This window comes from Silurus meridionalis, chromosome 7, assembly GCF_014805685.1.
Source record: "Silurus meridionalis isolate SWU-2019-XX chromosome 7, ASM1480568v1, whole genome shotgun sequence".
Lineage (NCBI taxonomy): Eukaryota > Metazoa > Chordata > Actinopteri > Siluriformes > Siluridae > Silurus > Silurus meridionalis.
In genome coordinates, this window is record NC_060890.1 from 5,166,474 (window position 1) to 5,192,572 (window position 26,099).

Sequence of the window (26,099 nt, forward strand, 5' to 3'; positions counted from 1 at the left end):
GAATTGTTCAATTGTTTATAAATTTTTCTCTAATTTTGATCGTCAGTGTATATTGTAGTGACTTGCTGCCGCGTCGGCTGAACACGGAAAAGTTAAATCGGGGTAAAGTTTTTATTAGGGAGCAGAAATGAAAGTAAGAGGAAGGGGATAGTGTTCTGGTGCCCGGGAAAGGGGGTGAGGAGTGGCGCTTCGATGCCTCAGGTCCCGACAGGTGGGCTGACTGCCACAGTCACCATCAGCTCTTAGGGGGGGTAAGGGTCTTCCTGCCACAGGCAGATGAGTCTCCCTCACTTGCGAGGCGTTGCGAGGGTCCAGCAGGAATTCCTCTTCCGCAGCTGCCGTCTTTAGCCTGTGAAGTGAAAGAGGGGGGAGAGAGCCGCCCCTTACTGTCCTTAAGCCGGGCTGCCTTTTATAAGCCTATCCGTTTTTAAAGACAGTGTTGAGTCAATTGTACAGAAGTTATATGTTTATACAGTGATCTTAAAGTGATGGTGGATGGAAAAAAGCTGACCCTGAACCTGCTGGTTCTGAAGTGTATGTACCAGTATCCCCTTGTTAATGGAAGGAGGTTAAACAGTGTATGACTGGGATGTTGTGAGCTCTGCACAGACATCTGCTGTGGTTAAGGTGCTCAATAGCAGGTAGTTGGGTGCCAGTGATGCGTTGGGCGATTTTGATAATTCTTTGCAAGAAGTACAGGCATTGTTGTGCCTTCCTAACCAGAGCTGAAGTATTCTGGTGCCAGGACAGATCTTCATAGATGTGAACTCCCAAGAACTTAAAGCTGGAGACCCTCTCTACCTCTGTTCCATTGATGTAGACTCCTGCTGTTAGATTTCTGAAAGTCCTAAATGAGCTCTTTAGTCTTCATGGCGTTTAGGGTCAGGTTATTGGTGACACACCATGCTGTCAGGCTTCAGATCTCTTACCTGTAGTCTGATTTGTCGTCGTTGCTGGTCTGGCTGACCACTGTGGTGTCATCTGCATACTTGATGAAGATGTTGGAGTTATGCAGAGGAGCACAGTTTTGGGTGAACAGGGATTAGTAGTGGGCTCAGAAAACAGCCAAAATAAGGGTTGAGAATACCTGTTTGCCCAACCTTACAGACAGGTTTGTTGTTTAGAAAGTCCAGAATCCATCTGCAAATGGAGGTGCAGATACCCAGGTCACTGAGCTTAATAATCAGTACAGTGGGAAGGGCTGTATTAAATGCTGAACTAAAGTCAATTAACAGCATTCTGATGTAGGTGCTTTTTTTTTATCCAGGTAGGTGAGGTTGAATGAAGAGCCCTGGACACTGCACCCTCAGTTGACCTGTTCAGGCAAACTTATGTGGGTCTAGTGTAGGTGGTAGGAACGGAGTTAGGTGATTCAGAACCAGTTTCTCAAAGCACTTCATTACAGTAGGGGTGAGTCAACTGGGTATAAATAATTCAGGCATTCTGAAGCTGAATGCTTAGGCACTGGTATGATGGCTTTAGTCTTTAGGCGTGTAGGAACCGTGGGCTTGGGCTAGTGACAGGTTGAAAATGTCAGTTTAGACCTGTGCCAGTTGTCCAGCACATGCTCTGAGAACACGTTCCGGTATGCTGTCTTGCGTGCCTCACTTTGCTAAATGCTGAATAGCCGTCCATTGTTGAGAGTGAAAGTTGACTGTGAGCAGTAGCAGAGTCAGTGGTTGAGGTAAAATGTCCTATGCCTTAATCTAAACGAGCAAAAAAGTGATTGAGCTCGTTCGGCAGGGAGGCACGGCTGGTTGGTTGAGATCGTGGTGTCGGTTTGTAGTCTGTGCAATGACTGTAAAAGTTAAAAATCAATCAATTTAAACTTATTGGAAAAGATGAATCTGTTACTGCTGTGAACTGACCACCACACAGAATATGAGTCCTCTGTCCATGGTCAGCCTTAAAGTACCAGCACAATAACACTCAAATATTTAGTGACTCTAAAAATATATTGTTACTGATAAAATAAAAAAATCGTGATATTATTTTTTTTGTCTATTTAGCACATCCCTGCCTGAATTTGACATCCTCTTTTACATGCACTTGAATAATGTTTAACAATCCGCAAAGAGGGTGTAGATTTATCTGCATCTAGTTAGTGGTGTGTTGAAGAAAAGGAGTAAATGAAACACAATAGTTGTGAAGACTATTACACCAGCACAATAGTGGATGATAGCTCAGTGGTTAAGGCATTGGATCAGAAGGTTATGAATTTGAAACCCCACCAAGCTGCCACCAGTGGACCCGTGTGCAAGGCCCTGAACTGTTCCATTTCTCAGTTGTATAAATATAATTGATGTGTAACTCAAACTGTCTGCCCAATGCTGTAAATATTCTGCCACTAGTTTAAGGAGTATTGCAAGGGCAAAGGAGTGTTGCAGTGAATGTCAGAACAGGTGGAATGTTTTTGATTCTCTTTTACTTTCATGGATTTGTGCAATGGTTTTTTTTTTTTTTTAACAAGAACAGTATTTTTTGTGAACAAGGAAGATTTAATGTAGGAAATGGTGGTATTAAAAGCTAAATGTCGCCATCTACAGGCATAAGACTATAGGAGCTGGACCTTTGAAGCTGGAGAAGAAAATCAAGTGTTGAATATTAGTTTGAGTTGTTCATTGAATTGGAACTATTTAATGCACAGAATATCCAATATACTAATTTTAAAATATTTTGATTTACTTTGTAACTGTGAATCCAACAAATGTAAAATGTGATTTATGGTATTTGATATGAATAAAATAGAAAATTAAACTATAGGAGTTTACTTGTTACTGTATCTGTAAAAAACTATGAATCACAATTGCATGCAAGTAACAATAGCACCAACGCCAAAATCCTCTACACCGAATCCTCTGATCAGCAAATTTTCAACTTTTTCCAGTGTTATATTTTGTTACCTTATATTGCGATACATTGTGTTTATTTGCAACAATATACTATAATAATTACCATGCACTCTTACAGCATGTATACCGACATTAAGTATAGCTGGTTAACCAGAACAGTGTTTGCTGTCTTTCAATACAGTGTAACAGTAAACCAGGTTGCCATTTTTGCAGAAATGCGCAAGAAATACACAAATATTATGAAATAAAAGAGATTATTATTAAAAGGATTAACCATATATTGTTGACAAATCTGCATGAACCTGCCTTGAAATAAAAATACATCATATTTTCTATAATCTTCATATTTCTATTTTCCACTTTTAGGTGTCAAATTTGGAGAAAGCTGGAATCCTCAACAAGACCAAGATATCTGAGAACGGGAAAAAAGTACGGTAAGGACAAAAGTTGTTTGCATAAATGTGATTTTTACAAATGTGTTTATTACAAATAATTATCTTTGAGATTTTTGTTAGACAAAGCTTACTCATCATTATTGTTTCCACAGAAAAAATTGGGCTCAGTCATGGACTGTTCTTCATGGAGGGGTTCTAACTTTCCACAAGGATCCGAGGTCCAACCAGACAGGAACATCAGTAAGTACATGAATAGCTGCCACAGCTAAATGCCAATGACAGAATTTATTTATTTATTTATTTTTTTTACCTAGAGTACTTTTTAAACCAATTAATTTCTGTTTAAGCAGAACAAGACCAATCAGATTGTTCCAGAATTCACTGTGGATTTGAAAGGCGCAACAATTGCATGGGCTGCAAAGGATAAGTCCAGCAAAAAAAATGTGGTTGAGGTATACAAATAAGGAAAACAGATATATTGTTATGATTAATTGGATAAAATGTTTAAAATAATTGTAATTTCTTTTGATTAATTTAATTATTTAGCTAAAAAGTCGGGCTGGAGCAGAATATCTGATTCAGTATGACACTGATAGCATCATCACCGACTGGCACAAAGCAATAACAGACACCATACGGCAACTTGTAAGTCAGACTAATGAGAAAATTTAGAGAATTTGCATTTTTATAATAAAGCAATATCTTTACTAGCTTTTTTCTAGTGCAATATTTACTACTTAACGCGTGAAGTTAAAATCTGTTTATTTTTCTGTATCACAGGACATGGAGCAGCATTCAGATGATGAGGAGGAAGTCAGTGAAAAGTCTCCTAGCACAGAAAAGGAAGACAAATCAAGTGTGGACAAACGAAGGATGAGTAACGGTAAGATAGGGTAGAGATTCTAAAACCTGAAAGAGTTTAAATGTCCCAACTTTTTATCAGGGATGTTGTAATCTGTTTATTTTAGTCACTTATACTTATATACATTTAAATGCATAATTAATACAATACAAATAAAATCAGGTTGCAAAAATTATCAGGCTTGTAAATTGTGGTCATTTTTTTCAAAGCTGTGTACATTTTAAACCTTTATCCTAAAAATATCCATGCATAAATGATTAATTACGCATACAGCATAAAATAAAAATGATTATAGATATGCACATACACTTAAATATGAACTGCACCCCTGCTTATTTAATATATATTTTTTCTCTTTGTCCATTAACAGTTAGGCAGCTTTCAACCAGTTCCACGTCTGAGGCAGACCACAAGAAGGTCCGCAACAAGCTCCGCAAATTTCTCCTCAAGAGACCTACTTTGCAGTCAGTCAAGGAAAAAGGCTATATTAGAGGTGAAATGAATATCTTAGGATATTATGGTTTTTTTATGTAAAACAATCTAAATATATAATTACGTTCTTTTCTGTTTGACATAGAAAATGTGTTTGGCTGTCATCTGCAAAATCTCTGCGCCCAGGAGAAGTCTACAGTGCCTAGCTTTGTGACAAAGTGCATCAGGACAGTAGAGAATAGGGGTACAATGTTGTAAAATTATATAAAAGATTAGATGCAATTTTCTTACAATTTAAAAATTGAGAGTGACTCTGACTATTTTTGTTTACCAGGTTTGGGGGTTGATGGAATCTACAGAGTTAGTGGAAACTTAGCTGTTATTCAGAAGCTACGTTTTAAGGCTGATCATGGTAATATATTTAATTTTAACACAGTGTTCTCTTGTGATGTATATAAGTAATTTATCGAGTCACCAATATTTTTTGTACATTAACAGAGAATCTAGATCTGGAGGATGGCCCCTGGGACATCCATGTAATTACAGGAGCCTTGAAGCTCTTTTTCAGAGAACTGCAAGAGCCCTTGTTCCCTTACAGTCATTTCAGCAGCTTTGTCCAAGGCATCAGTGAGTACCTTTGATATTGTTGTGATTATTCTTTTTTTAATATTCATTGCAGGCTTAATATGTTTTGTGCTTTTTTTTATTTGCTGTAGAAATTCCAGATTACAACACCAGAGTGGTGTATATACGTGATCTTGTGAAATCTTTGCCACCAAACAATCATGACACAATGGAGGCACTCTTTAGCCATTTAAGGAAGTATGTATTTTATTTTTAATTAATAAGCCTTGAAATGTGGTTCTGTTTGTTGCAGTTAAATTAAAGATTTGAAGATGCCTACACAATTGTCATTGTTTGTATATTGTTTTTAAAGAAAATCTTTCTGTATCACTTCCCTGTATTTTTCTAATTTCAGAGTTATCGAGCATGGAGATCAGAACCGGATGACTTTGCAGAATGTGGCAATAGTCTTCGGCCCAACGTTGCTCAAGCCTGAAATAGAGTCAGCAAACATAACTGCATATATGGTCTTCCAGAACCAGATCATTGAGTTTATCCTCAGTGAATTTGAAACAATCTTTCATATGTGAACACCTTAAAAAAAAAAAAAAAAAAAGGTTGCCCCAGTGGTCATACAAAAAAAAATCAAAGAACAGGTACATTTTTGATAAACTTCTGAACAAAGAAAAAAGTAAATAAAGGTCAGCTGTCATATTTTTTATATATATATATATATATATATATATATATATATATATATATATATATATATATATATATATATATATATATAATCATTTTTGCTCTGAGCCATGTTAGTATTTTGGGCAAAGTATTTCTTTAAAGTAGTTAGTACTATTGGTCATTGCCTATAAATTCGTAATTGACTTAAATGATATAGCCCTGAGACAATGGTGGAAAAAATATAATATAAAATTAACATTAACACTCAAATTAGAATTATTTATTACTGAATTTTCATGTAGTTCTGGTGATGACCACTTACCTCAGGCACATGCAAATAATATTTTCATAAAATAAGTTGTGTTGTGGATATAACACTGCTTGAGTGTTATATTTAGCCTTGATATGGAAAGCTGGTTAACTGTCAACTGTAATTCTGCAAGTGGTTAAAAATCATATATCACAACGTAAAATAGGCTTTAGAGACTAGCATTAATTTCTAGAATTTTAGCTGAGGGTTGTTTTTTGTTTATGTCGTCATTTGTATTTTAATACTGCCATCTATACTCATCTAAAATATTAAAATAAATAGGGGACAGTAGATTACTTGTACAGATGTTAGCTATATAGTTATATATTTATTAATACAAAAGAAAAGTTTCACTCTGTAAATTCTATTTGCACATAGTTTATTCCTGAAAAAAATAATAAAGACCATAGTTGTAAAGATTTGTAAAGAATTAATATTTTATAAACAACAAGGCATATGTTTGTGTGTTTTAATGGTGTACATAGAAAAAGGCATATTTATGCTACACATTGATTATAAAGGACTTTAATAAAGTAACTGTTTTACAAGCCATGGTATGTCATTTAATTTCCATTGTAATTATTTACAAAGTGTATTAAAAATATTATGTTATTTTTCAAAGTGTATTAAATTACAGTAACCCTTTGCACAGTACTAGAGACAAGTGATATGGCTCAATGCAGAATAGCTCATCCTTGTCCATCCAAGCCCACATTTTGCATAGCTAAAGATGTACATTGATGCTTATGCATAAGGTTTATAATTGGTATTCTTCACGTGTGCTGTAAATCAGAATCAGAAAAAGCTTTATTACCAAGTATATTTGCACTTACAAGGAATTTTTTTTTTTTTTTTTAAGTAAGATGAAAATTAAAAAAAGGAAAATAAATAAAAATGAAAAGTTATTGCAATTTTTTATAAAAATAAAATTATATTTAAAAATAAATAAAAGATTATAAAGAAAATAGAGTATTGTTGCACAGAAAAGACCGGATTTAGATTAGTAAAAAGTGGTATTTCACATATCTTTTATTTAATTGCACAATGGGGAGAGCATTTAAGTGTATTATCCAAGTGTGTTATAGCTTGATTAAACTAATGATTTGAAGCCGCTGTAAATGTGAAATTAAATATTACTGTATACAATTAACAATAGTATGCAAATTATATTACAAAATTCTATTAATTTGTTTCTTATTTTTACACAAAAAAATCACAAATCAGTGGCCCAATTGGACAGTTTTTAATAAATTGATTCATAAATCAATGTATAATGTGACAATATAATGTGCACTTTAAATGTGACAAATTTGGATCAGCTTCAATGAATAAGTCTTGTTCACATGGTGATTTTGAAGTAAAAATTCACTGTGTCAAATTTAAAAAAATATCAACTTTAACCTGGAAAAAAATGTAAATGTCAGTAAAATGTTAAATGAAATAGTATTTATATTTCCCAAAGAAAATAGTGCTGGCTGAACAAAAGTCATCATGCACATCAGTATCAGTGGAAAGCATGTGAATCAGTTTTCCTGGTTAAAATGAAAAATTTGATATGTTACACATTATTTTCTGTGGTGATGGGTCAATGATATCAGATAACAGCTAGCAATTAACTCTCCCTACCATGCACTTAATGTCACATGATCATGTTGGTAGAGTGTTGCAATCTGGCATATTTCATTGGTTAATAGCTTTGTTACTGTACATTATGTATCATTAATATGACACCCAGAAAACAATCCTCTCTGCTTTGCTGAGCATTTTGTTATGAAGCTTGTCCACTTTGTCACAAATTTTGTTTACTATTTATTGGTTAACAAACATCTGACGTCATGTAAAGTAACTTTATTACACAGCAATAAAAACACCCCACTGTCCTCAGTAATTTGACATGTCACTCATGGATTATGATATCACTGGAAGGCACTGTTCACCTAACCTGTAATTTCTTATAGTTAAGTGTAGGCACTTTTATCTTCCCAGAGAATTCACATCGGCAGTAGTTACCAAGCTTGCCATGAAAGAACTACATTCAGAAATTAGCAGACAATACATCCATACAGAATTTTATTGAACCCGGGCCACAGCGGTGAGAGCGCGGCATCCTAACCACAAGACCACCAGGGAACACCTGGGACTATTAGATCACCTTATTTTGTTCCTCTCCCCCCCAAGTATTCACCACTCATCCAAGGGGTAAAACCCACAGTAAAAACGACAAAGGTGTGGCCAGAGGGAGCAGACTCTGTACTGCAAGACCGGTTTGGCATACTGATTGGAACAAGTTTGCCACTCAGGTGACCTGTGGCTCCCACATGGACATTAAAAGCTATGCTTTCTCCATATTTGATGATAAAAACCCCACTATAGACATTGTCACTACATAGAAACAGTTCACTCTTTAACTGAATTAGAAGCCCTGGATGAACAGAGAGGTTTGCTTTCAGATCTGGTGATGCACAAGCCTACAGTGCAGCCAAGGACAACCTGAGGTGCGGCATTAAAACGGCCAAGCACCTCAGCCAAGCACAAGTAGAGGAATGAGGAACACTTCTCCAACTCCGACCCCTATTGTATGTGGCAGTGCCAATACACTGATATCTCTTATCTTAATGAGCTAAACAACTTCTATGCTCGCTTTAAAAGAGCTAACTATGAGTCTGCCATCAATGCTGAGCTCCCTGTGGACCACCAGCCTCTTACACTCTCCCCAAGTGAGGTCAGTGTGTTGCTAAACAGAATCAATCCACATAAAGCTGCAGTGCCTGATGGCATTCCCCGACACGTGTTGGGAATATGTGCTTAAGAGCTGGCGCGGATCCTAATGGACTAATTCAACCTTTCCTTAGCCCAAGCTATCGTGCCCACCTGCTTTAAGATCACCACCTTCGTGCCAGTTTTAAAACACTCCACCCTAATGTGCATTAATAATTACTGCCCAGTAGCACTCACACCCCATCATTACCAAGTGTGATCTTAGCACACCTCAAAACCTGTCTTTCTACATCTCTGGACCCACACCAAATTGTCTATCATAAGAACAGGAGCACGGAGGCCACAGTTTCCACAGTGTTATACTCTGTCCTCTCATATAGACAATAAAGACACTTATGTCCGTTTTTTTACTTTAGTTCAGTGTTCAACACTGTCATCCTCTCCAAGTTAATCACCAAAATTGGAGACCTGAACAATGAGTCCCTTTCGCTACTACCTCTTCACCCACAACTTAAATTCTGTATATAGTTCCAACATCATGATCAAGTTTGCAAATGACACCACGGTGATCGGACTTATCAAGTACAATGATGAGTAAGCCTAGAGGGAGGAGGTGAACCACCTTGCTGCATGGTGCACTGACAACAACCTGCTGCTCAAGACCAAGAAGATCAAGGAGCTTATCATAGACTTGACTCATCATAGAAAGGCGGCACACACACCTATTCATATCAATTGAGCAGTGAAAGACCATGTCACCAAATCCCTGGGGATTCACATCTCTGAGGACATCTCCTGGACAAAAAAACATCTCTGGTGAACTTCTGGGAGCATCCTGACCAGCTATATTACAGTCTGGTATGGAAACTGATCTATGTCACAATGGAAAGTGCTGCAGAGGGTGGTGAAAACTGCCCAATGCATTGTGGGAACTTCACTTCCAAAGACTGAGAACATTTACTGAAAACACAGTCTCAGAAAAGCTTACAACTTAACAAAGGACAATCATTGACACCCTGCACATGAAGGATAAGACACAAAAGATCATCACTAAAGCAGCTGGCTGTTCACAGAATGCTGTATCCAAGCACATGAAAGAAATTTAAATTGAAGGAAATAATGTGGTAAACAAGGTGAAACAAGAATATTCAAGAATTTGGAGAGTGGACTGCAGCTGGAGTCAGTGTTTCAAGAGCCACCATGCACAGACGTATCCATGGGCTACAACTGTGGCATTTCTTGTGTCAAGCCACTTCTAAACCAGAGACAATGTCAGGGGTGTCTTAACTGGGCAAGGACAAAAAGAACTGGACTTTTGCTCAGTGGGCCAAAGTCATCATTTCAGATGAAAGAATTTTGCATTTTATTGAGAAATCAAGGTCCCAGAGTCTGAAGGAAGAGAGGCACAGAATCCAAGTTGCTTGAGGTCTTGTAAAGAGGAAGATATCATTCAAGTCAAGTCAGGTTAAGTCAAGAAGCTTTTTTTGTCATTTCAACTATATATAGCTGATGCAGTACACAGCTAAATAAAACAACGTTCCTCCAGAACCGTGGAGCTTTATTTAACAACATAAAGTTACATAACAGAAAACATAGTGCTAAGGACTAGTAAGTGTCCTCACCACATAAAAGGCATTGTGTGTAACCTAGTGGAAACAATGCAAGACAGACAGTGCAAAGACAACACAAGACAGTGTAGGACAAATACACTTTGTGTTCTCCTGAAGTCTACAAGCATCTCTTTAGTTTCGTCAATGTTTAGAGACAGGTTGTTGGCTCTACACCAGGCTGTTAACTGGTGCACCTCCTCTCTGTATGCTGACTCATTTTTCTTGTTGATGAGACCTACCACAGTTGTGAACTTGATGATGTGATTCGAGCTGTGCATTGCTACACAGTCGTAAATCAGCAGAGTGAACAGCAGTGGACTGAGCACACAGCCTTGTGGGGCCCCAGTGCTCAGTGTGGTGGTGCTGGAGCTGCTGTTTTCCGATCCGGGACAATAGTCATTGAGGCAGGAGACTGTAGACTTCTTCAGGCAAGGGGGCGATGGTCGTTGTTTTGAGGCACGTAGGAACAACAGCGCTGCTCGGGGAGATGTTGAAGATGTTGGTAAACACATCCACTTGCTGTTCTGCACATTCCCTGAGCACTCTGCCGGGAATGTTGTCTGGTCCAGCAGACTACTGTGGGTTAACTCTGCATAGAGTTTTCACTCATTTCAACTGTGGTTAGATAGAGCACCTAGTCACTGGGAGGAGGGGTGGTCTTCTTTGCCACCTTGAACCGGGCGTAGAAGTCATTCAGCGCATCTGGGAGGGAGGCGTCACAGTCACAAGCAGGTGAAGTTGTATTGTAGTTTGTGATTGCCTGGATGCCCAGTCACATGCGCCGGTGTCTCCGACTGCCCTGGAAGTGGCCGTGGATTCTCTTTGTGTGTACGCTTCCCCTGCTCTGAAGGTGGAGTCTCTGGATTTTAGCAGCGGTCATCGACGGCTTCTGGTTGGCGCGTGTGGTGATGGTCTTGGAGATGGTCACGTCATCGATGCACTTGCCAATGTAGCTAGTCACTGTCGATGTGTTCTTCTCCAAGTTGATAAAATCGACATTGCTTGAAGCCTTCCTGAACATGTCCCAGTCAGTGCATTTAAAGCTGTCCTGGAAAACAGACATGGATCCTGCTGGCCAGGTTTTCACCTGCTTTCAAACTGGTCTTGAATGCCTGTTGAGCTGGGATCAGCATAACAGAGAATGCCGCTATCAGAGCAACCTGGGTTTCATAACATGTCAGCAGCAACACAGAACGATCACCTCCATGCCACACCCCATGCTTCAGTAATTCATGCAAAAGGAACCCTGACTAAGTATTGAGTTCTGTACATGTTCATACTTTTCAGTAGTCCAACATTTCTGTGTTTAAAATCTTTCTTTCTTTCTTTCTTTCTTTTATTTATTTTTTACTGGTCTTAAGCAATATTAAAATTTTTGGGTTTTCATTAGCTGTAAGCCATAATTATCACAATGAAAAATAAATAAACACTTAAAATATATCAGTCTGTGTATGATAAATCTATCTATCTATCTATCTATCTATCTATCTATCTATCTATCTATCTATCTATCTATATATATATATATATATATATATATATATACACACCAGTTTAATTGTTTGTACTGAATTGCTAAAATAAATAAACTTTTTAATGATATTCTAATTTACTGAGATACACCTATATAAAGAAAAAGCAGTGGGCCTAAGACAGATCCTAGTGGAACACCAAACCTTTTCATAGTGTAGTGTACCAAGTGTAGATAACTATTTATATCTACAATTAATACTTAGTCGGTTTTAGGAAGTAACTAGGTTTAAAATTAAATTGGCATATTCTACAAGGAAATCTGAATAGGTCCCTGTAGTTCTATAAATAATATTTATTAGAAATGATGTGACTGACTGGCCAAACCCCTGAACAGCACCACCATCAGTTCTACTTGCTGACATTCTTTTAGCTATACTGTTCGTTTGTACTAACCCAGCAGCTCTGTGATGCCTGCCAAAATTGGCTGCTGGATTAAGAGTACATCACAGGTGCAGGAGGGAAGCCTCGGCTAATCTGCTAGTATGGCCGGAAACTTGATCTCTTGTGAAATAATTTGAAAAGGTTAGCATAAACATACTGAAATTTAAAGACTTGGGACCAGGCTACTACCCCTTCTGATTTTGTAAATTTACCCTCTTACAAAGAAATTAACCATCTAGAATATTAATGGTAGGTTTATTTTAACAGAAAGTGAACTAATAGGGGGAACAAAACTGAAAGAAATTATAAATGAATATTATATATGAATTATTTTGTATTTGATCAAATTAAATAATTATTTGATCCCCTACCAAATTAGCAAGAATTCTGACTTTCACACACCCAAATTAATAATTTCCCTTTAAGAAAGAACTCCTAATATTAACTTATTAAGTGTACAAATGACCCCATCCCAGAATCAACCTCTCTTATTTAAACCTCTCCACCACCATGAGAAAGACCAAAGAGCTGTCAAAGGACATCAGGGACAAGATTGTAGACCTGCACAATGATGGAATAGGCTAAAAGACCATTAGGTTGTTACCTTGGCCAAATGTTTTTGGTGATTGTCATGCTTGAAGACCCATCCACGACTTATCTTCAGTGTTCTAGCTAATGCCAGAAGGTTCATGTTCTTGTGTTCAAGACTCTCATCCCATTTCCAAATGTACAGTGAAAAACTGTCTGCGGACAGACAAATCAAAAATTCTTTTTTTTTTGGAAACCCTGGACACTGGTCACAGAGTGACTATCCGGCTTGTATTCATCACTCAATAAACTGCATCTCTGATGGTATAATAAGAAATGCATTTTTTACAATATAGCATGACTTCATAGTAGAAGTATCTGAACTGTCTGCAGAGAAGACCGTTCACCATTTCAAAACATTTGGCGAATCATGATACAAAATTTTAACAAAGGACATCCAGAAATGCTGAGCAGCTGGAATTCTGTATCTTTAAGCAACGGTTGAAGACCTACCTCTTCATGAAATACTTAAATTAGCACTTTCCAAAGTTTGCTTTGTAAAAATCAAGTTATAGTCTGATTTATATTAAGTTTGTAATCTAGTGTACCAGTGTAAATTTATTCATTGCTTGAGACTCAAAGCACTTTTGTATGTCGCTCTGGACAAGGGCGTCTGCTAAATGCTGCAAATGTAAATGTAATATAAATGTATCAGACACATATGGGACAACATTCCTTTCCCTAAACATCAGAAACTTGTCTCCTCCCCTGAAGTGAGTTGATGTCAGGAAAGCAGCTGGCCCTGATGGTATTGCAGGTTACATTTAGAGCTCCAGCTTGCTGGACTGTTTACTTGCATCTTTGATGAATCACTTGCAACTATGTTGTCCCTTCTATTATTTTTTTTAAATGTTTAAAATTAATCCTGTGCCAAAAATAACAAACCCACTTGCCTAAATGATCGCCTCATTGCCTTCACTTTGCTGGTTATAAAAGTTTTTGAAAGGCTTATAAACAAAATAATCTGCTCCTCCGTTCCCATTACCACAGACCCTCCCCAGTCCCCCTATCGTCTTAATAGGTCTATTGAGGATACCACTTCTCATGTCCTGCTCTTCTCTCTCACCAACATCAACAACAATAAAATATATTATGTGAGGCTGCTCTTCATTGACTATAGCTCAGCTTTCAATGCAATATATCTCAACAAACTGACCTCCAATCTCAGATGAATGCTACCCTCTGCGACTGAGTTCTACTTCATCACAAACAGACCCCAGGTAGTTCACCTCCAACTCCATTATTCTTAGTATTGGAGCCCCTCAAGGCTGTGTCCTGAGACTTCTGCTCTACTCTCTCTACACCAGGGGTGGGCAATTAATGTTTACAAGGGTCCACATGAGGAACATGAATTGTGTCAGAGGGCCACACCAACGATAATATTTTGGGGATGCACCGAAATGAAAATTCTTGGCCGAAACCAAAAATAAGGAAACCAAGGCCAAAACCGAAAACCGAAACACAGAAAGAAAAGATTATGTCAATTATTAGAACCATTGCATTTATGGCTATGAGTGTGTACTAACCTCACTAAAATCAATGCATTGCAATTTAAAGAATAAATCAATTACAAAAGTTTTTTATTTAATATTATAAATTATTGTTTTTTATTTGTTACCATTCATAGTATTGACAGACAGACAGCGGTCAATAATTATTAGCAACGGTTTGTTAAACAAAAATAATTGAGGGACGAAAGTTTGGAAGCCAATTCAAGTGAATGGAACGTTCTAATCTACAGCATTAAGAAGCGCCGTGTAATAAATAATATTATATTATAATAATTATTATTTGGGGATCCACGGGGAATGTTTCAAAGATCAACCCGTCGATCCACTGGTGACAACTGATCTAATGCAATGAATTCAATAATTTTTTGTTTTTATGCCTTTTGCCTTGGCATCATCACTGGAAAACTTTCTTGCCTTTTCAAAAACGCTACAGAGGGAGTGCGCATGCTCGGATTGACTTTACTTTTCTGCACCGCATTCTTCTCATATTTAGAATGGCAATCGGGATGTTTGGATTTCAGGTGATAAATTAAACCCGATGTGGAGAAACTCTTTGCAGATACACCCCCTCTTGAAATTTCAGCATTGCATGTTTTGCAAATCGCTATCCGTAGGGCTTTCTCCAAGATATTGAAAAAAGTCCACACCGCAGACATGTTGGCTCTTATCCAGATAACCCTGTGCTGGCTGCGCATTTTTATTGCGTCATTACAATTGTGTTTCTGCCGTGTTGTTTTGGTGATTTAGGTATTTCGGCCGAAAATTTTCGGTGGCCGAAAATCTTTGGTGGCCGAATTTTCGGTGCATCCCTGTAATTTATGATTGGCCTAACGCGGGCCGGACAGAGACATACAAAGGGCCGGATGTGGCCCACAGGCCGTAGTGACTGCATGTTCTCTAACAGCTCTTCTTCTATCATTAAATTTGCTGAAGTAGTTCCACGTCTCATCTCCAACAACAATGACATCGCCTATCTTGATCGATTGTCCAAATAAAATCATGGTGCTAGGATAAATGTCTTTCCTTGAATGCCAGCAAAGCCAAGAAACTAGTGATGGACTTCAGGAAAAGTTAGTGAAAGTGCTATTCTCTATTCATGATCGACAGGACTCCTGTGGAGAAAGTGAGCAGCTTTAAATATCCTAGAGTACACCTGAGAACCTGACATGGTCTTTTCACACACAAACTCAGGTGGAGCAAGCTGGACAAAGATTGTATCATCTTCAGCAGATGCTTGAATCTTAAATCCTCAGTCCAGCCCAGATGTATACAGACAGAAAACGAGATGCTGCACAATGCTAAACATAGCCCTTTTTTGGAGCAATCAAATTCAAAATAACCTTATTTTTTAAATGGTATATATCCTCAGATTAAACATTTGATATGTTTCTTGCTTTATAGTGAATTGAATATGGATTTATGAGAATTACAAATTATTTCATTCTGTTTTTATTTACATTTTGCACAGCTTCCTAACTTTTTGAGAATAGGGGTTGTAGTCAGCAGGATTCTAATCTGATTGGGAGATCAGTGAGTTTATTTTAATATCGAATTTTTTAGTATTACAAAATGCACCATTCCACTTTAGCATTTACCAAAGCTTACTATAGAATCTAACTGGCAAAGAGAGACTCAAAATTCTTCTTAAAAGTTTTAAACCAGTGCAAGAAAAAAATCAATGGATTATTTCAAAATCAGAATCAGATCGATAAAATTTAGCAGTGAATGTATATTATTATGGAATGGACTGTGCTCAGAGTATTATCTTAATGGCACAGTAATAGTTTGTTTAGCGTGCAACCAAATATGGTATGCACTGTAGAATCAAGCATAGGCTGTAAAATCAACCTTAGAATCTAACAGTGTGAAAAAGGTGAACAGTTTCTTTCATATCTTCTTGCAGAGAGAGGATCAGAACTGCTCTTCCGGATTTAAAATAGTGCTGAAAAACCCTGTGGGGTTCTTGTCAATATCAGATCAAGCGTCTATTGAATTTGGGTTAGAATGTCATTTAGAATCAATCAGAGACCATAGTCAGCTATTAAGTTAACAAGGCAAGTGGGCAAGCCAGTGATGTAAAATAAATTATAGACTGGAGTGTCATAGCTAGATTTCAACTCATTTTTAACCCAAATTTACCAGCATCAAAATAAGCATCAAAGGACATCATCATTATCAAATCCAACCATAAAATCTAACAAAATGAAGATGGTTAACAGTTCTCTTTCGGGTTCTTCAGTTTCAGTAACAACGAATGCCTCCAACAGAGAAATTATGTGACATTTATTAAATGTATAATAAAAAATTACTTTGGCCTAAATGTTCTTGACCCAGCTGAATACATGCATATAGCAAGATCTTGCACACAAAATTATGTGTTCAAATTGCCATGGAGGTATTCATGATCATAATTTCCTTGTAGAGCTGTATTTTCATCTGTAGGGAAATTTTGTTGGTTGCTCTGTTTAGTGTAACTTGCAAAAAAACAAATTCAAAACCAATTTGAAAGAAAAAATCAGGATTTTATTGTTAGATTCCCCACTTCAACTATGAGCTGGAAATGGGACTGAAGAATCAAACACGGTACATTCAGAAAAGGATGGTTTTATTTCATCGACCTCTGGGTCACCACTCTGCTCACTGCAAGCAGCCAAAACAGAACTCACGTCTTGTGGCAAAGAGTGGCTCGGATCTACCCTACTGGCTTTCAAATGGTGCTGGAAAACCCAGTTGAGTTTTTGTCAATATCAGATGAAGCTTCAATTGAATTTGGGTTACAATGTAATAAAAAAAAAACAAGTGTTCAAGCCAGTGATGTCAAATAAAACCTAGACTTTTGCCTTGGTGACCATGTCTAGTTCAAATGGTGAACACGCAAAAGTCACAGACGAATTTTTTTCGCGGTTTAGTTATCAATGGCGTTGACTTACAAATAGTGCTGCTGCAGTGTTAAAGAGCTGTGTTCTGGCGAAATAATGTACAGGGAATTTGTAAGAAATCATAAATGTAGAAGGGGAAGATTTTAAGACGGCACAGGGAGACCCCAGTGGATTTTAAGTCCATCGCAATTCTCTACATAATTAGTGATTTGAAATAGGACCAATTTTCTCCCTTACATTGCTCTGCACTGTAAAAGCAAAAGCAACAATAACTGTTCCAAAATATCAGCATGGAGAAAAGGAGACATGTATTTGCAATGTACAGTGACATTTTAATACAAAAATTATAATGCAGTTCAAATCACTAATAACCCTGTCTGTTTCCTGTAGTTACAGAGGGCGGCTTTGTCTGGACACTTTAAAGTTTTCTCTATTTGTTTCAATTGAAGACATATGCCAGCAAAGCACATGAACTCTGCAGTGACATATCAGTAGACACTTCTTCCACAAGGAGGCCTTTTGGTCTAGGGGTGTGATTCAAGTTTTTTGATTCTGGATTTTACTCTGCCTAACAGGAAACAAAATGAACCATGGACCTCAAGCTGTTGGGTTCTCACCTTCCCTTTACCGGCTTGTGCAGAGCCGTTCCAGTTGCAAACCGAGCTAAACTGCGTCTCCTTGGCTCATTGGTCTAGGGGTATGATTCTCGCTTAGGGTGCGAGAGGTCCCGGGTTCAAATCCCGGACGAGCCCAATTTTTACACTGAATAACCTTTGTTGGGTTGAACAAGCGCTGTCAGACAACCGTATCGCTGATAACTTGGTCCTCGCTTGGTGCTTGTTACCTCATAGCGCAAACAAATCGTTTAAATCCTGTGAGAGCGATTTCTTCCCTTTAATATATTGAGGCCATAATTGCCTGACAACCTTTGAATTACTCTGGTTTCATGCTGAACAGTCTGTAAATAGATTACAAAGAAACAAAAGGAATCTTGAACCTCTGTCTGTTTGGATCTCGCCTTCCCTTCACCTTCATGTGCAGGGTGTAGTGTCATTCCAGTGGTAAATTACTGCCAAGTGTTAGACTGAATAGTTTAGCTCTTCTCCTGCAGAGCTCCTTCATCTCTTATAGTTGTGGAGGGCATCATTGGCTGGACACTTTTAAATTACTCTGTTTTTGTTATTGAAATCTCCCTTTCAGTACTATCTTACATTTTAGGTAGCACAATGCCATAGCACTTTCTTCAATGAGAACCCAGAAAACAATTCCCTACGTAATTAGTGATTTGAAATAGGACCAATTCTCCCTTACATTGCTCTGCACTGTAAAAGCAAAAGCAACAATAACTGTTTCAAAATATCAGCATGGAGAAAAGGAGACATGTATTTGCAATGTACAGTGACATTTTAATACAAAAATTTAAATGCAGTTCAAATAACTAATAACCCTGTCTGTTTCCTGTAGTTACAGAGGGCGGCTTTGTCTGGACACTTTAAAGTTTTCTCTATTTGTTTCAATTGAAGACATATGCCAGCAAAGCACATGAACTCTGCAGTGACATATCAGTAGACACTTCTTCCACAAGGAGGCCTTTTGGTCTAGGGGTATGATTCAGGTTTTTTGATCCTGGATTTTACTCTGCCTAACAGGAAACAAAATGAACCATGGACCTCCAGCTGTTGGGTTCTCACCTATCCTTCAACGGCGTGTGCAGAGCCGTTCCAGTTGCAAACCGAGCTCAACCGCGTCTCCTTGGCTCGTTGGTCTAGGGGTATGATTCTCGCTTAGGGTGCGAGAGGTCCCGGTTCAAATCCGGACGAGCCCACTTTTGCACTGAATAAACTTGGTAAGAGTGAACAAAGAGCTATCCGCACACTGTATCCAATGAAAATGTGGATCTCGCCGCTGCTTGTTCCTCACAGCACGAAAGACGTTGAAATCCCGGAAAAGTTGCTTCTTCTCCCAAATCCACTAATTTGGTTTTCTGCTTAACAGGCTGTAAATAAATGAAAAAGAAACAAAACGAACCTTGGACCTCTGGCTGTTTGGATCTCGCCTTCCTTCACCTACATGTGCAGGGTATAGTGTCATTCCTGTGGTAAATCAATGCCAAATGGTCCACTGAATAGTCTAGCTCTTCTCCAACAGAGCTGCTTCATCGCCTACAGTCATACAGTGCAGTGTTGCCTAGACACCTTTAGGTTACCCTGTTTTTGTTATTAAAATCTCCATTTCAGTACTATCTTACTTTTTAGGAAGCACCATGGCATATGCAGGGTATAGTGTCACTCCAGTGGTGAATTAATTTGAAATGTGACTACTTGGTTCTCGTTTGGTTCCTTGTTACATTAGTGGTCCAGAAACAACCAAACTCTCGAAGAGACCTTGCTCTTGTGTGGACGTTTTCAGAGGTTACCTTGGCATACCGACCTTTGAGCCGAACCGTCAACCCGTCGTCTGGCTCGTTGGTCTAGGGGTATGATTCTCGCTTAGGGTGCGAGAGGTCCCGGGTTCAAATCGCGGACGAGCCCAATTTTTACACTGAATAACCTTTGTTGGGTTGAACAAGCGCTGTCAGACAACCGTATCGCTGATAACTTGGTCCTCGCTTGGTGCTTGTTACCTCATAGCGCAAACAAATCGTTTAAATCCTGTGAGAGCGATTTCTTCCCTTTAATATATTGAGGCCATAATTGCCTGACAACCTTTGAATTACTCTGGTTTCATGCTGAACAGTCTGTAAATAGATTACAAAGAAACAAAAGGAATCTTGAACCTCTGTCTGTTTGGATCTCGCCTTCCCTTCACCTTCATGTGCAGGGTGTAGTGTCATTCCAGTGGTAAATTACTGCCAAGTGTTAGACTGAATAGTTTAGCTCTTCTCCTGCAGAGCTCCTTCATCTCTTATAGTTGTGGAGGCATCATTGGCTGGACACTTTTAAATTACTCTGTTTTTGTTATTGAAATCTCCTTTCAGTACTATCTTACATTTTAGGTAGCACAATGCCATAGCACTTTCTTCAATGAGAACCCAGAAAACAATTCCCTACGTAATTAGTGATTTGAAATAGGACCAATTCTCCCTTACATTGCTCTGCACTGTAAAAGCAAAAGCAACAATAACTGTTTCAAAATATCAGCATGGAGAAAAGGAGACATGTATTTGCAATGTACAGTGACATTTTAATACAAAAATTTAAATGCAGTTCAAATAACTAATAACCCTGTCTGTTTCCTGTAGTTACAGAGGGCGGCTTTGTCTGGACACTTTAAAGTTTTCTCTATTTGTTTCAATTGAAGACATATGCCAGCAAAGCACATGAACTCTGCAGTGACATATCAGTAGACACTTCTTCCACAAGGAGGCCTTTTGGTCTAGGGGTATGATTCAGGTTTTTTGATCCTGGATTTTACTCTGCCTAACAGGAAACAAAATGAACCATGGACCTCCAGCTGTTGGGTTCTCACCTATCCTTCAACGGCGTGTGCAGAGCCGTTCCAGTTGCAAACCGAGCTAACCCGCGTCTCCTTGGCTCGTTGGTCTAGGGGTATGATTCTCGCTTAGGGTGCGAGAGGTCCCGGGTTCAAATCCCGGACGAGCCCACTTTTTGCACTGAATAAACTTGGTAAGAGTGAACAAAAGAGCTATCCGCACACTGTATCCAATGAAAATGTGGATCTCGCTCGCTGCTTGTTCCCTCACAGCACGAAAGACGTTGAAATCCCGGAAAAGTTGCTTCTTCTCCCAAATCCACTAATTTGGTTTTCTGCTTAACAGGCTGTAAATAAATGAAAAAGAAACAAAACGAACCTTGGACCTCTGGCTGTTTGGATCTCGCCTTCCCTTCACCTACATGTGCAGGGTGTAGTGTCATTCCAGTGGTAAATTACTGCCAAGTGTTAGACTGAATAGTTTAGCTCTTCTCCTGCAGAGCTCCTTCATCTCTTATAGTTGTGGAGGGCATCATTGGCTGGACACTTTTAAATTACTCTGTTTTTGTTATTGAAATCTCCCTTTCAGTACTATCTTACATTTTAGGTAGCACAATGCCATAGCACTTTCTTCAATGAGAACCCAGAAAACAATTCCCTACGTAATTAGTGATTTGAAATAGGACCAATTCTCCCTTACATTGCTCTGCACTGTAAAAGCAAAAGCAACAATAACTGTTTCAAAATATCAGCATGGAGAAAAGGAGACATGTATTTGCAATGTACAGTGACATTTTAATACAAAAATTTAAATGCAGTTCAAATAACTAATAACCCTGTCTGTTTCCTGTAGTTACAGAGGGCGGCTTTGTCTGGACACTTTAAAGTTTTCTATTTGTTTCAATTGAAGACATATGCCAGCAAAGCACATGAACTCTGCAGTGACATATCAGTAGACACTTCTTCCACAAGGAGGCCTTTTGGTCTAGGGGTATGATTCAGGTTTTTTGATCCTGGATTTTACTCTGCCTAACAGGAAACAAAATGAACCATGGACCTCCAGCTGTTGGGTTCTCACCTATCCTTCAACGGCGTGTGCAGAGCCGTTCCAGTTGCAAACCGAGCTAACCCGCGTCTCCTTGGCTCGTTGGTCTAGGGGTATGATTCTCGCTTAGGGTGCGAGAGGTCCCGGGTTCAAATCCCGGACGAGCCCACTTTTTGCACTGAATAAACTTGGTAAGAGTGAACAAAAGAGCTATCCGCACACTGTATCCAATGAAAATGTGGATCTCGCCGCTGCTTGTTCCTCACAGCACGAAAGACGTTGAAATCCCGGAAAAGTTGCTTCTTCTCCCAAATCCACTAATTTGGTTTTCTGCTTAACAGGCTGTAAATAAATGAAAAAGAAACAAAACGAACCTTGGACCTCTGGCTGTTTGGATCTCGCCTTCCCTTCACCTACATGTGCAGGGTATAGTGTCATTCCTGTGGTAAATCAATGCCAAATGGTCCACTGAATAGTCTAGCTCTTCTCCAACAGAGCTGCTTCATCGCCTACAGTCATACAGTGCAGTGTTGCCTAGACACCTTTAGGTTACCCTGTTTTTGTTATTGAAATCTCCTTTCAGTACTATCTTACATTTTAGGTAGCACAATGCCATAGCACTTTCTTCAATGAGAACCCAGAAAACAATTCCTACGTAATTAGTGATTTGAAATAGGACCAATTCTCCCTTACATTGCTCTGCACTGTAAAAGCAAAAGCAACAATAACTGTTTCAAAATATCAGCATGGAGAAAAGGAGACATGTATTTGCAATGTACAGTGACATTTTAATACAAAATTTAAATGCAGTTCAAATAACTAATAACCCTGTCTGTTTCCTGTAGTTACAGAGGCGGCTTTGTCTGGACACTTTAAAGTTTTCTATTTGTTTCAATTGAAGACATATGCCAGCAAAGCACATGAACTCTGCAGTGACATATCAGTAGACACTTCTTCCACAAGGAGGCCTTTTGGTCTAGGGGTATGATTCAGGTTTTTTGATCCTGGATTTTACTCTGCCTAACAGGAAACAAAATGAACCATGGACCTCCAGCTGTTGGGTTCTCACCTATCCTTCAACGGCGTGTGCAGAGCCGTTCAGTTGCAAACCGAGCTAACCCGTCTCCTTGGCTCGTTGGTCTAGGGGTATGATTCTCGCTTTGGGTGCGAGAGGTCCCGGTTCAAATCCCGGACGAGCCCTATTTTACACTGAATAACCTTTGTTGGGTTGAACAAGCGCTGTCAGACAACCGTATCGCTGATAACTCGGTCCTCGCTTGGTGCTTGTTACCTCATAGCGCAAACAAATCGTTTAAATCCTGTGAGCGATTTCTTCCCTTTAATATATTGAGGCCATAATTACCTGACAACCTTTGAATTACTCTGGTTTCATGCTGAACAGTCTGTAAATAGATTACAAAGAAACAAAAGGAATCTTGAACCTCTGTCTGTTTGGATCTCGCCTTCCTTCACCTTCATGTGCAGGGTGTAGTGTCATTCAGTGGTAAATTACTGCCAAGTGTTAGACTGAATAGTTTAGCTCTTCTCCTGCAGAGCTCCTTCATCTCTTATAGTTGTGGAGGCATCATTGGCTGGACACTTTTAAATTACTCTGTTTTTGTTATTGAAATCTCCTTTCAGTACTATCTTACATTTTAGGTAGCACAATGCCATAGCACTTTCTTCAATGAGAACCCAGAAAACAATTCCCTACGTAATTAGTGATTTGAAATAGGACCAATTCTCCCTTACATTGCTCTGCACTGTAAAAGCAAAAGCAACAATAACTGTTTCAAAATATCAGCATGGAGAAAAGGAGACATGTATTTGCAATGTACAGTGACATTTTAATACAAAAATTTAAATGCAGTTCAAATAACTAATAACCCTGTCTGTTTCCTGTAGTTACAGAGGGCGGCTTTGTCTGGACACTTTAAAGTTTTCTCTATTTGTTTCAATTGAAGACATATGCCAGCAAAGCACATGAACTCTGCAGTGACATATCAGTAGACACTTCTTCCACAAGGAGGCCTTTTGGTCTAGGGGTATGATTCAGGTTTTTTGATCCTGGATTTTACTCTGCCTAACAGGAAACAAAATGAACCATGGACCTCCAGCTGTTGGGTTCTCACCTATCCTTCAACGGCGTGTGCAGAGCCGTTCCAGTTGCAAACCGAGCTAACCCGCGTCTCCTTGGCTCGTTGGTCTAGGGGTATGATTCTCGCTTAGGGTGCGAGAGGTCCCGGGTTCAAATCCCGGACGAGCCCACTTTTTGCACTGAATAAACTTGGTAAGAGTGAACAAAAGAGCTATCCGCACACTGTATCCAATGAAAATGTGGATCTCGCCGCTGCTTGTTCCTCACAGCACGAAAGACGTTGAAATCCCGGAAAAGTTGCTTCTTCTCCCAAATCCACTAATTTGGTTTTCTGCTTAACAGGCTGTAAATAAATGAAAAAGAAACAAAACGAACCTTGGACCTCTGGCTGTTTGGATCTCGCCTTCCCTTCACCTACATGTGCAGGGTATAGTGTCATTCCTGTGGTAAATCAATGCCAAATGTTACACTGAATAGTCTAGCTCTTCTCGAACAGAGCTGCTTCATCGCCTACAGTCATACAGTGCAGTGTTGCCTAGACACCTTTAGGTTACCCTGTTTTTGTTATTAAAATCTCCATTTCAGTACTATCTTACTTTTTAGGAAGCACCATGGCATATGCAGGGTATAGTGTCACTCCAGTGGTGAATTAATTTGAAATGTGACTACTTGGTTCTCGTTTGGTTCCTTGTTACATTAGTGGTCCAGAAACAACCAAACTCTCGAAGAGACCTTGCTCTTGTGTGGACGTTTTCTGAGGTTACCTTGGCATACCGACCTTTGAGCCGAACCGTAAGCCCGTCGTCTGGCTCGTTGGTCTAGGGGTATGATTCTCGCTTTGGGTGGGAGAGGTCCCTAGGTTCAAATCCCGGACGAGCCCAATTTTTACACTGAATAACCTTTGTTGGGTTGAACAAGCGCTGTCAGACAACCGTATCGCTGATAACTTGGTCCTCGCTTGGTGCTTGTTACCTCATAGCGCAAACAAATCGTTTAAATCCTGTGAGAGCGATTTCTTCCCTTTAATATATTGAGGCCATAATTGCCTGACAACCTTTGAATTACTCTGGTTTCATGCTGAACAGTCTGTAAATAGATTACAAAGAAACAAAAGGAATCTTGAACCTCTGTCTGTTTGGATCTCGCCTTCCTTCACCTTCATGTGCAGGGTGTAGTGTCATTCAGTGGTAAATTACTGCCAAGTGTTAGACTGAATAGTTTAGCTCTTCTCCTGCAGAGCTCCTTCATCTCTTATAGTTGTGGAGGCATCATTGGCTGGACACTTTTAAATTACTCTGTTTTTGTTATTGAAATCTCCTTTCAGTACTATCTTACATTTTAGGTAGCACAATGCCATAGCACTTTCTTCAATGAGAACCCAGAAAACAATTCCCTACGTAATTAGTGATTTGAAATAGGACCAATTCTCCTTACATTGCTCTGCACTGTAAAAGCAAAAGCAACAATAACTGTTTCAAAATATCAGCATGGAGAAAAGGAGACATGTATTTGCAATGTACAGTGACATTTTAATACAAAAATTTAAATGCAGTTCAAATAACTAATAACCCTGTCTGTTTCCTGTAGTTACAGAGGGCGGCTTTGTCTGGACACTTTAAAGTTTTCTCTATTTGTTTCAATTGAAGACATATGCCAGCAAAGCACATGAACTCTGCAGTGACATATCAGTAGACACTTCTTCCACAAGGAGGCCTTTTGGTCTAGGGGTATGATTCAGGTTTTTTGATCCTGGATTTTACTCTGCCTAACAGGAAACAAAATGAACCATGGACCTCCAGCTGTTGGGTTCTCACCTATCCTTCAACGGCGTGTGCAGAGCCGTTCCAGTTGCAAAACGAGCTTTCCTTGGCTCGTTGGTCTAGGGGTATGATTCTCGCTTAGGGTGCGAGAGGTCCCGGGTTCAAATCCCGGACGAGCCCACTTTTTGCACTGAATAAGCTTGGTAAGAGTGAACAAAAGAGCTATCCGCACACTGTATCCAATGAAAATGTGGATCTCGCTCGCTGCTTGTTCCCTCACAGCACGAAAGACGTTGAAATCCCGGAAAAGTTGCTTCTTCTCCCAAATCCACTAATTTGGTTTTCTGCTTAACAGGCTGTAAATAAATGAAAAAGAAACAAAACGAACCTTGGACCTCTGGCTGTTTGGATCTCGCCTTCCCTTCACCTACATGTGCAGGGTATC

At 39.1% G+C, this 26,099-nt stretch overlaps 1 protein-coding gene and 7 non-coding genes across 11 annotated transcripts in view; all 8 read left to right on the plus strand.

Moving 5' to 3' along the window:
• arhgap27 (Rho GTPase activating protein 27) overlaps positions 1 to 6,649 on the plus strand; it is a 30,194-nt gene extending 23,545 nt beyond the window's left edge. For 3 of the 4 annotated variants that reach the window (XM_046853804.1, XM_046853802.1, XM_046853806.1), the window contains 11 exons: positions 3,219 to 3,286; positions 3,400 to 3,487; positions 3,595 to 3,699; positions 3,794 to 3,892; positions 4,028 to 4,130; positions 4,480 to 4,602; positions 4,687 to 4,785; positions 4,876 to 4,953; positions 5,040 to 5,168; positions 5,258 to 5,363; positions 5,521 to 6,649. In XM_046853804.1, coding sequence (XP_046709760.1) covers positions 3,219 to 3,286; positions 3,400 to 3,487; positions 3,595 to 3,699; positions 3,794 to 3,892; positions 4,028 to 4,130; positions 4,480 to 4,602; positions 4,687 to 4,785; positions 4,876 to 4,953; positions 5,040 to 5,168; positions 5,258 to 5,363; positions 5,521 to 5,695 — 1,173 coding nt within the window. In that variant the 3' untranslated portion in view covers positions 5,696 to 6,649. The remainder of the gene's footprint in view (positions 1 to 3,218; positions 3,287 to 3,399; positions 3,488 to 3,594; positions 3,700 to 3,793; positions 3,893 to 4,027; positions 4,131 to 4,479; positions 4,603 to 4,686; positions 4,786 to 4,875; positions 4,954 to 5,039; positions 5,169 to 5,257; positions 5,364 to 5,520) is intronic. The other variant, XM_046853805.1, reaches the window with a different exon arrangement.
• An 11,350-nt stretch (positions 6,650 to 17,999) lies between these two features.
• trnap-agg lies at positions 18,000 to 18,071 on the plus strand. The gene has a single exon. It is a non-coding gene; the product is annotated as a tRNA-Pro (tRNA).
• A 1,707-nt stretch (positions 18,072 to 19,778) lies between these two features.
• Positions 19,779 to 19,850, plus strand: trnap-agg. Its single transcript has one exon. It is a non-coding gene; the product is annotated as a tRNA-Pro (tRNA).
• Positions 19,851 to 20,850: 1,000 nt separating this feature from the next.
• Positions 20,851 to 20,922, plus strand: trnap-agg. The gene has a single exon. It is a non-coding gene; the product is annotated as a tRNA-Pro (tRNA).
• Positions 20,923 to 21,892: 970 nt separating this feature from the next.
• trnap-agg lies at positions 21,893 to 21,964 on the plus strand. The gene has a single exon. It is a non-coding gene; the product is annotated as a tRNA-Pro (tRNA).
• Positions 21,965 to 22,925: 961 nt separating this feature from the next.
• On the plus strand, positions 22,926 to 22,996 carry trnap-ugg. The gene has a single exon. It is a non-coding gene; the product is annotated as a tRNA-Pro (tRNA).
• A 995-nt stretch (positions 22,997 to 23,991) lies between these two features.
• Positions 23,992 to 24,063, plus strand: trnap-agg. Its single transcript has one exon. It is a non-coding gene; the product is annotated as a tRNA-Pro (tRNA).
• A 1,699-nt stretch (positions 24,064 to 25,762) lies between these two features.
• On the plus strand, positions 25,763 to 25,834 carry trnap-agg. The gene has a single exon. It is a non-coding gene; the product is annotated as a tRNA-Pro (tRNA).
• The last annotated feature ends 265 nt before the right edge of the window (positions 25,835 to 26,099 follow it).